At 35.0% G+C, this 11,134-nt stretch overlaps 1 protein-coding gene across 1 annotated transcript; it reads left to right on the forward strand.

The window, feature by feature from the left end:
• The first annotated feature begins 1,260 nt into the window (after nt 1–1,260).
• LOC128991974 (synaptojanin-1-like) lies at nt 1,261–7,536 on the forward strand. The gene has a single exon (XM_054415289.1). It carries the CDS (start codon nt 1,763–1,765, stop codon nt 5,216–5,218), a length of 3,456 nt encoding a protein of 1,151 aa, XP_054271264.1. The 5' UTR covers nt 1,261–1,762; the 3' UTR covers nt 5,219–7,536.
• The last annotated feature ends 3,598 nt before the right edge of the window (nt 7,537–11,134 follow it).

Below are 11,134 nucleotides of genomic sequence, written 5' to 3' on the forward strand. Positions count from 1 at the left end.
TTCATCAGAAGGTCGTCGATACACATATGGTACATTCACACACAAACACGGACACGAACACGGACATACTTAAATAATACCCCCACCGCAGCAAACCTTCCGACTAAGCGAATTCCCATTGGTCTGAATAAATTTTTAATAAGTCATAAGTCATAATTTGGTTCATAATTAAATCTATTAAAAAAAAAAACATTAGGTTAATGAGTACCTAGGTTTGCTGCTACAAGAAAACGAATAAAGGGTGTTTTTTAGTAAAATATTAATGACTTATAAAATAAATAATATTAATGACTTATAATGTATAAAATAAATAAATTTGCCAAGTTTGGTCAAAATATAATATCCACAAACAAGCAAACTACAACATGTTACAATATTCTCCATAACAATAACACGAGAATTTTAAATTTACAATATTACTTTCTCCCCTTTACCATAGTATATGGAGAAAGTATTGTTTTCGTAAAAATTTTCGAGTTTGAGTTTGAGATGATATATTCGTTTTGGGTCCCCCTGGGTGGTTTTCGAAGTGATGTCTGTGTGAATCAAGAATATTTATTTTCATTGAAACACAAAAAATACAGTGTATTGACAATCGTCATACAACTTAGATCTAAAACATGAAATATACAATAATGTCATGTGAAATGCATACACAAGTATACATACATAGTTATATAATAAAAAATAAACAAATTGTTTAATAGATAATCAAACTTTTAACACTAGTCCTCAAAAAAATTGTTTGCATTGAATAACATGAGTGATAATGAAATTTAATTAGATTATTTAATTAGATGTGTGTGTGTATGCGTGTATTAAATATTGATACATAAAAATTTGAACGAATTGTGTTTTTGGCCTCTGGGGAGTGAGGACATCAAAATGAAAATTAAATCGGTCCCGGGCCTAGGTCTTACCGTGCCATCTACGGTAATAGCTACTTCCATATAGGGAAATTCAGTAAAATGAGCTACAAAATTTACAATGGGATGAGGAGAAGTCTACTTTGTTTATCTATTTGCCAACGGTTTTACAGTTTGATTTACCAATTTTACAGTTTGATAGTTTGATTACAAGTTGTGAATTGCTCATTAAGGGGTAGACTTGCGTTGCTTAGTCAATGGTTATACTAAATAGAAAAAACTGCTTTGTGGTATTTTCGTTGGTCTTTGGGGTTCCGTTTGTACTGTTTCCAGCTGTGGATCACTAGAGAGGTGATCAGTACTGTCAAAATTGTTAAAAAACAGATGGGAAAATTTACCAAACAAGTGCATTGAAAATGAAGAAATTAATTCAGAAGGAATAAGCAGTTTGTTCAATAATCTATTAAAAGAATTTAAAAAAGTAATTATTTGTTTTCGATTTTTTTATTGGTTCAGTGATAATTTTTTATTTCAAGAGTAATGATTACTGGCAAACGCTTTGAAGGATCATACTGGTAATTTAGGCTAAGTAGCCCGTCATGTACTCTAGTGCTCTCAAAGTTGGATTTATTAGAATTACATGGCCTAAAACTGTCAACATTCACTATGAAATTTTCCACTCATGAATAACCGCTCAGTTGACCAGTGCTAAGATATTAGGCTATTCATTTTGAAATTTATATAGGTGTTAGGTATTTGTGGAGGTATTTGGACATGGAACTTTAGCTTTGCTGATTTGATAAAATATTTCAGCGTGAACTTAAGAAACCAATAGTTATAAACTAAAAATTACCCTGTTACTGCCTGTAACTGATATTGATACTTGTTTACTCATCATGGCTATGGGAAAAAGTTTCCGTGTGTTTGAAAAAGTAAATCCTCCAAATCCCTACAGTGTTTTGTTAGAGCAACGAAATAAGGATGACTCTATTTTATTTGAATCTCAAGCTGTAGCTGTTTTATCAGCTCAAGAAACGGAATCTGTTAAACGGCAATATACCAAGCTGCTTGATGCATATGGCTGTCTAGGAGTGCTAAACTTAAATGCTGGAGAAAACGCATTACTTTACCTAGTTATGGTAACTGGGTGCATATCTGTCGGTAAAATAAAAGATTCTGAAATATTTAGAATAACACAAACTAATTTCATATCCCTTCGGAATCAACAGCAAGATGAAGAAAGAATATCGGAAGTCAGAAAACTCCTGAACTCTGGGACGTTTTACTTCTCTTGGTCATCAACTGTTGAACCTATAGATATAACCCTTTGTGCCCAGAGGCGCTGCAAAACAACATTCACAGACAACAGGTTCTTCTGGAATCGTATGCTTCACATCCACTTGATGCGTTTTGGCGTAAGCTGTTTTCAATGGCTTCTAAAAATTATGTGTGGAAGTGTTGAAATAAGGACAGTCTATGTAGGTCATCGTCAGGGTCGAGCAGTTATTATATCCAGACTCAGCTGCGAGAGAGCTGGGACTCGGTTTAATGTCAGAGGTGTCAATGACGACGGAAATGTCGCAAATTTTGTGGAAACAGAACAGGCCATATACATGGAAAATGAAGTTACTTCATACCTTCAAATTAGAGGATCTGTACCACTTTTTTGGGAACAACCCGGAGTTCAAGTTGGATCTCACAAAGTGAAAATGTCACGAGGACCGGAGTCTTCAGATTCTGCATTCAGCAAACACCTTATGTACATCAAGGAAAGATACGGCCACCAAGCGATTGTTAACCTGCTTGGAACTAGCTTAATTGGCAGCAAAGAAGGTGAGGCCATGCTAAGTCAGCTTTTTCAAAGCCACCATCACAAGTCAGAGCATCATAATGATGTACCTCATATTGTTTTTGATTATCATCAAGAGTGCAGAGGCGGAAATACTAAAAATCTCAGTAAACTTAAAGCTAAAATGGACGCTTACTTGAAAGCATATTCATTCTTTTATTCTAAAGAAGATGAGGTACTACAAGAACAAAGGGGAACATTAAGAACAAATTGTTTGGATTGTCTTGACAGAACCAACTGTGTTCAGACATTTATTGGACTGCTGATTTTGAGCAAACAGCTAGAACTACTGAGCCTGCACGAGAAGCAACAAATTGTATCAAGATTTGAAGAAGTTTTTCGCCAGATGTGGGTAAACAATGGTAATGAAGTCAGTAAAATATATGCAGGAACAGGTGCTATCCAAGGAGGCTCTAAAATCATGGATGGTGCAAGATCAGCTGCTCGGACAATCCAAAATAACCTATTAGACAACAGCAAACAAGAAGCTATAGATGTTTTGTTGCTGGGTAACACACTGAACAGTGAACTCGCTGATCGTGCAAGGATTTTGCTGGATAGAAGTATGCTTCATGCTCCAACCAACGTCTTGAGAGAAATGTGCAAACGTTCAGGAGAATACATTCATCCTCAAAGAATCAGAGTCGCTATTGGAACATACAACGTCAATGGTGGAAAACACTTTAGAAGTGTCGTATACAAAGACGTATCTCTGTCAGACTGGCTACTCGATCCTAGTGAAGCTTCTTCTCATTCACTTGTAGATGAAAATGATGGAACACCAGTCGACATATTTGCTGTAGGCTTTGAAGAAATTGTTGATTTGAATGCCAGTAACATCATGGCTGCAAGTTCAGAAAATGCAGAAATGTGGGCTGAAGAGCTACAAAAGATACTGTCTAGAGATCGAGATTATGTGATGTTGACTTATGTTCAGCTTGTAGGAGTGTGTCTTTTCCTCTTTGTTAAACCCGAACAGGCTCCGTTTATCAGAGACGTTGCAACTGACTCAGTCAAAACCGGCTTGGGTGGTGCTACGGGAAACAAAGGAGCCACAGCAATCCGCTTTGTCCTTTACGGAACTTCACTCTGCTTTGTTTGTGCTCACTTTGCAGCTGGCCAGAACCAAGTCACAGACCGCAATGCAGATTACGCAGAAATAACACGTAAAGTTAGTTTTCCAATGGGAAGAACTTTGAACTCACACGACTACGTGTTTTGGTGCGGTGACTTTAATTATCGAGTCAACATGGACAAAGACGAGATGAAAGAGCTTATAAAGAAGAAAGCTTATGACGAAATCCTTCAAAACGACCAATTAATAATTGAGCAAAAAGCTGGCAATGCCTTCAAGAATTTTATCGAGGGCCCAATCACCTTTCCTCCCACTTACAAATATGATTTATTCTCCGATGATTATGATACAAGTGAAAAATGCAGAGCCCCTGCTTGGACGGATAGAGTTCTTTGGAAGAGAAGAAAACAAGTTCCAGAAGCTGATGGAAATTGGAGTCCAGGTCGTCTTGTATACTACGGGCGATCTGAGTTGAAACAAAGTGACCACAGGCCAGTCATTGCGATTATTGATGTAGACATTTTTCAAGTAGACAAATGTCGTCGGGACCGAGTTTTTATGGAAGTCATCCAAGACCTCGGCCCACCTGATGCTACAATCATTGTCCATGTTGATGGTTCACCGTCAAATGAAGACGATTCATCAATCTTTGATGACAATTTTATGATGGCACTGTTGCAGGAGTTGTCTCAAATCGGAGAAGTGATTCTCGTGAGATTTGTCGAAGAAACTATGTGGGTCACCTTTAGAGACGGACAATGCGCTTTAGTGGCTGCCAAAAAAGGAAAAACTCAAATATGCGGCCACAATTTAACACTAACTCTAAAGACTCCAAACTGGCAAGAAGTTACTCGAAAAGAAACAATGCTTTGCAGCAACAACACTGTCCCTCTGTGTGACTATAGGGAACCACTGCCTGTCGAAGCGAATTTGAAAAAACCTGAGTCAAGAAGTGGACAAGCGACTCCCAGCGAAGAAACTCCTCGGAGCCTACCTCCTAGTCGCCCCCCGCAACCTATGATGCAGCGACCCAAGGCCGGAGTCATTAGTGTCTTACCACGACCACCTCAGCCTCAAGTAGATGCTAACGCCTATCAAGAGCCTATTCCTGGTGGAGCGTTCACGAAAGCAGAAGCCCCAAGTGTTGAGTACAACAAGGTAGATCAAAGCTCTGCTATCTATGAAGAGATACCTAGTGAGGAGTTTGAGAGCTCTCCGATTCCTTCGGGACCACCACCTCCCCCTCCAGGTTGGAATGTTGAGAACCCCCCTCCCCTACCTCAACGACAGCTACCTCCTCCTCCTCCGCAAGCAGCACGTCCTGCGCCACCCCCTGTTCCACCCAGAGCTGGTGTCCCTCCTCCAATCCCTTCAAGAGCAACACCCACCCCTCCCATGACCCCTCGGCGAGCAATACCTCCCCAATAATTATCCAATAGTAAAATTCAAATGTAATACTTCGAACAAAACATCCCTATTGTATTTAAGTAGAGTAGCCTATTTCAAAATAAGGCGGTTAGATGACTAGTTATTGTTATTAATATCTGAGATTGTTAATGGAGCTTCTGTATTGTTTTATTCTGTTCAACTTGTTAAAATTGTTGAAACATGATGTGAAGAATTTATTCAAATGTGTGTCTACTAAAATCAGTTTTTTGTTGATTAATGTTGATGCATTGTGTGAGCTTTCTAATCTATTCTTTGGGCAACTACAGTAGTTTATACATGAGTAGTTTAGATCTATCTCTTTGTGGTTGAATGTTAGATTGCTAGCCTAACGATTAAGGTTATATTAGACTTTACATTCCTTATGCTTGAAACCACCTGTGGTTATTTAAACCGTTCAAAATTTTGGATAGGCTATAATTTTCAAGGTTTGCAGCTATGAGCTAATTTTTGATAGAGTTGAACATAATCAAAAATATTCTGTTTATGGATTTAAAGATTAAAGTGAAATCTCTTAGTTGAATGTTAAAAATAATATTGATAAAAAAAATAGTTTTGTATTTGACTTTGTCTTGAGTCTAAAAAAAATACTATAAACATGTCGTGATCTATCCTGCCTATGTTGTGACTAAGCCTAGAAACAACCGATGTTATCTTGAACTTTGAAACACATTAAAATTATTATTAGTATTGCTGTTACACATACATGGCGGGCCTATATAACCTAACTAATGTAAAATCTGGGAAACAATAGGCTATATTATCTTTGGCACTAGAAGCTTTATTAGTTTTTAAATAACGCTTTTTAATCCTACTGTGTTATTCGTAATAGACGTTTGTTGTTTTAAAGATGGTTTTTTATATGTAATGTCTAAAATTGGCAACAATATGTTAGATAACTAAATAAATTTACATTATTAGATCATTTTAAAATCTTTCAATTGGGTTAATCAGACAATAATTTGTATCACCAAAGAACATTTTACAGTAAGTTTTAGTCGGTAGATAGGTTGGCCTAGTCATTTAGCATTGATTGTTTTATCTTTTCCCCAAGGGCTTTTGCTCTTTGATATCAGGTTTATATGCTTAGAGTACAAGTCCAAACATTACTGATAATTTTATTTCATATGATGAGAATTAGTAGGCTATTTTGTATTGTTGTTGCATGATTAAACATGCTTAAATTATCGTTGCATGAGTTTATCATTCGTACAGAATCTTTGGAGGTTCTCTAACAGTTGAGTTTTATACACAGGTTTTCACTAACTGAAATAATTCTGCACCGAGTTCAACCCATTATGAATTTGAGACATCAGTGAAACAAATTCATGATTTTATTTTAAAAGAAATGTCTTGTGTGAATATGTTAGGTTAAAAATGCTAGTACAAAGAAATATTATTTAATACTATTTTAAGCTGTGTATTTAGGTTCTCAGTGAAAATTGTTACATAATACCTAGCTAGTAACTAACAAGCTATAATAGAAATGTGGTAATTTTTTAACACATATGCTAAGCATTATAATGAATCTATTTACTTATTGTAAAAACGACTCGATAATATTTATTTTGATTTTGTGATATTATACTTTAATATTCCTTCAAAATGTTCCTTTATGTAGCCTTGTGAAGTATTTGCTGGAACTCAAACTATTCTTTTGAAATTTGCACGTTCATTACTCTCTAATTCAGCCTCACTAAAATTTTTGTAATAATTCCAAAAGAAAATGATGTTTAAAACCAATTTGGTTGGTCCTCTTAAACATTAGAGTTAAAGTGTGCATTATGAAAAATGTTAACTATTGTTGTGTGATAAACAACATCCTAATATAGTTGATTATAATTTAAATTAAAGCAGCTAGATATAAAACACGTTTTAAACGTAATATTTATATTTTGTCATATGCATAATATGTAAAACTTAAAATAATTGTATCTTTTGTAAAGTTTTTGTGAAGATCAGTAAATCTAAATTATTTATCATAGTATAACTATAGCCATCGACTATAGCATACTGGTACTTAAAAATCAAATACCAAACGGCTGTGTATATTATTTTATATAACTTTTGTTATCTTGTTATAAAATTTCCTGTGAAGTTTGTGTCCTTTTTTATTTATACACAAGCAATTGTTATATGTAATTGTTTATGCCCTTTACTTGCCAGTTTTAATGAAATGTATTGCATAATGATTGATATGATGTGGTTATTGTATGTTGTTATTGTAAAGGTTAATGTCCCGCTATTCATTGTAGATATTACACCAATTATATTTAGTAAAATTGCATATATGTATACTAGACCAATAAATATAATACTTAATGTAAATATTTACCTTATTGATTTCACCAAAATGTCCTAAAAATTAATTTGACTTTAATCTTGTTTTTGCTAAGGATTATTCATGTATTTTATATGGCCATTTTCACATATTCATCATATTACAAAAATACATTTTTTCTGTAGTATGGACGCAAAAGTTAATAATATACCAATTTTTTTTACACACACGTAATAATGGTCTCGTTTAAAAAATATGCCTTGCAAGTTGCATTGTTTAAACTTCAAAGAATCAAGTGAGTTTTAGGAGCTCTTCTAATAACTCAGCCTCAGAAAGTAAATGGTGAGATTCAAATGAATCCTCGGTCTATATCACTATCTATCGAGCTACAGTACAGGCTCCAGACTTAGGATAAGGCATGAACTTAAAAATATTGGTGAACACAACACCATAACTTATGCGAGACTTTCCTCCCACAATGCAGCAGATTTCAGGCACATAGATAGTTCTCAGCTTTTTTAGTTGAGTTATTCTCTTCCAAATGAAAGGACATCCAATGCTTCCAAATGGTTAATGTAGTCATGGCATTTTATTTTGGATTTACAAATTTAACTGATTTGATGATTTTGATAAAAAAAAACTTAAGATAGTGGACACATGAAAAAAGAAATCAGAATTAAGGCGATTTATAATTGTGTTAGCCATACATTACTAAAACAATGCTGTAGTGGATAAGAGGAAAGTGGAGTTATCCACTTGTGTTGCTGTTATCACACAGTGGACAGCTACAGTGGTACAGTATACTCTGTATGGTGGAACCTGTCTCCTGGTCCTCCATTTCGCCCAGGACTATACAAAGGTTTATGACCAGAGCCAGTCCAGGTGTCTACCTGAAGGGTGAGGAGACAAGTCCCATCATACAGTTACGACTAAAGTTGTCGAAATTCTATACCATTTACACGATACTCTGATCCCTTTGATTAAGAATTAACAGGTTTTTCAGCAAAATTTGCAAGACTTAACAGTCAAATTCAGAAGTTAAAAAAACATTCCTGGAACCCCGCTGAAACTAGTTGAGTTCTTGACTGAAATACTGAATGTCAATCTACTACACTCAAGAACATCTTTGCAGAGTGTGATAAGGAATAAGTTCTTCAACTTAAATATTTATTATCACACAGTTATCATTGATATTGAGCTTTTAAGCAATGGTAATGAGAGGTAAATGTTAGATAGAAAGAGTAGTTTTTAGACTGTTCCCTTAAAATACCAAAACTGAGAATTTTTTTTTTTTTGTGATGGGCTGGAAAGTAGAAACCGAGCCAGTTTCCAAAATTTTAGAAGTTTAATTTAGAAAAACAATACAAGTGCTATTGTTTGTTCATCACATATTTGTTTAAAATGTTCATTTAACCCTATGAGTGCCGCCACACAAGACGCAACATTGTTGTAGCTTGAATGCTGTCTTGTAGCGAGACGGTCGAGATTGCGCAAGAAATGCCGGCGTCTCGGAGCGAGATGCTCAGAAAATCACTTCATACATTATCACATTTCAATAAAGCTAGCTACAAATCACACCAAATACGACAGAAGTTGGTTGGCAACAACTATTTTGCTCTTTTACTTTTTTTATACAATGGAGCTGAGAAATGTGGTCGACCAATCAGAAACCACTACGCCATATTAGACTGCTTTACATATATGGTTCGTGTGTTAATGTTTCGACTGTTTACGTTCTAGTTCTAGTAAATGGTTGTTAACGAGTTGTTTTGGTTATAGAATTGCAGGTTATGGTCATGAATTGTTAAAAAATAAATTGTATAGGTACCTTTAAAAAGTTATAATACCACAACTTATTCGTGTGTTTGATGATAGTTTGTGGCTAATCACATAAATTGTACCGGCAACTGGACTTGGTAACTTAGGCCTATAGGTGCATGATTTTATTTTGACCGTTTGTATATTTTGTGCACAGCTTCTAATAGTAATTCGAATAAAAAAAAAATAAACACATAAAATACAGTCAAATGTAAAATGATATACCGGTAGTTTAGTCTGTAACAGCACAAGACTTAGAGCATGATTTAGGTTGTTTGCTGGGTAGGGCCGAGGCCCCACTAGAAAAATACCCCCGCCGCAGCAAACCTGCAGACTAAGCGAATTTCAACTTGTCTGATTACATTTTTACTAAAATATTTCCATAAATAAGACAAATTTATTCCCAATTTAAATAACATTAGATTTAACAAGTGCTTAGGTTTGCTGCTACGGGGAAGGTAAAAAGTGTTTTTTGACCATATATCAATAGTATAGGATGAAATAAATAAATTTGCCAAATTTTATCAATATATATCCATAAACAAGTAAACTACAAAAGTTTTCATTTTCTCCATAAGAATAACATGGGAATTTTAAATTACAGTTTTTTTTTTATTTTCTCCGTGACCGTTAGGCATACAACAGCGCTTCAATATATTAAATTATTTCTTTTTTTAAGCTCTACAAAATGGTTGAGAAAGAAATTGCAAAATTTTTTGTTTTTAGGGTAAAAAATGGGAAAAAACCATTTTTACCCCATAAAACCCCCCATAAACGCCTGTTCCCATGGTCCGATTATGCTGGTTCGCGAACTCGTTCAAATAAACGTAGGTTTACACGTTTGTACCAAATTTCATCAAAATCGGATCATTTTTGCTCGAGTTATCGCGCTAACGGACACATATATAAATATATATATATGAATTTGAACGGATTGTGTTTTTGGTCTCTGGGGACCTCAAAACGAAAAAGTAAATTGGTCCCGGGTCTAGGTCTTACCATGAGACCTACGGTAATAGCTTATTCCCTATATGGGAAATTCGCTAACAGGCCATGCTGCAGCGCAACACTACGTCACAGTGGTGGATAGTTGTACTAAAATCTTACCATTAAAATCTGACAAACAGCCAGCTTATTTACCTAAAACGTATGGGATATGGCAGTGAATCTTCAATGAATCTATCCACTAATGTGACGTCATGGATTCTGCAGCATGGCCTGTTTTTTTTAGTGGGGCCTAGAATGTTTTTGATACCTCTTTGTAGTAGATGTTACATATTTTTGACATATTTTATAATAAATACACTTGTTATACATGATTTCTCTTGAGTTTTGAATGCTCTTTAAAATGGATGTAAATTTGAATGTCAAATAATTCCTTTCTATCTGTACATTGTAACATCTGTTCAAATGTTTAGAAATTGTTTTTTCACCACACTATGATGTTTTTAGCTGTATTACACACGTTAATTGGTGGCTCAAAGTTATGTTTTGCTGGCCATGCCAGCTGTCATCGTAATTTGGGGACCGAGCAGGTTTTTACAGCCCGGGGCCGCAAAATCAGCTGTCCGCTTACTTACTTAAAACATGCATTTTAAAACATTTAAAACATGCAAAACAATGCATTTTAAATACACAATCAAAATCCATAGCATTGCAATAGAATTGTGTTATTGTCACCGTTGCCTAGCAACTATTTATTTTTATTTTTGCTGATTCCTTTAATTATTTCTTCACATAACCTTAAAGTTGTAGTTGTGTTGACTATCAGTGTGCATTATTATAGTGGTGAATAGTGG

The sequence above is a fragment of the Macrosteles quadrilineatus genome, unplaced genomic scaffold (genome assembly GCF_028750875.1).
Source record: "Macrosteles quadrilineatus isolate MER2022 unplaced genomic scaffold, UCM_ALF_1.0 Scaffold_4__1_contigs__length_99947679, whole genome shotgun sequence".
In the NCBI taxonomy this organism is placed as follows: domain Eukaryota; kingdom Metazoa; phylum Arthropoda; class Insecta; order Hemiptera; family Cicadellidae; genus Macrosteles; species Macrosteles quadrilineatus.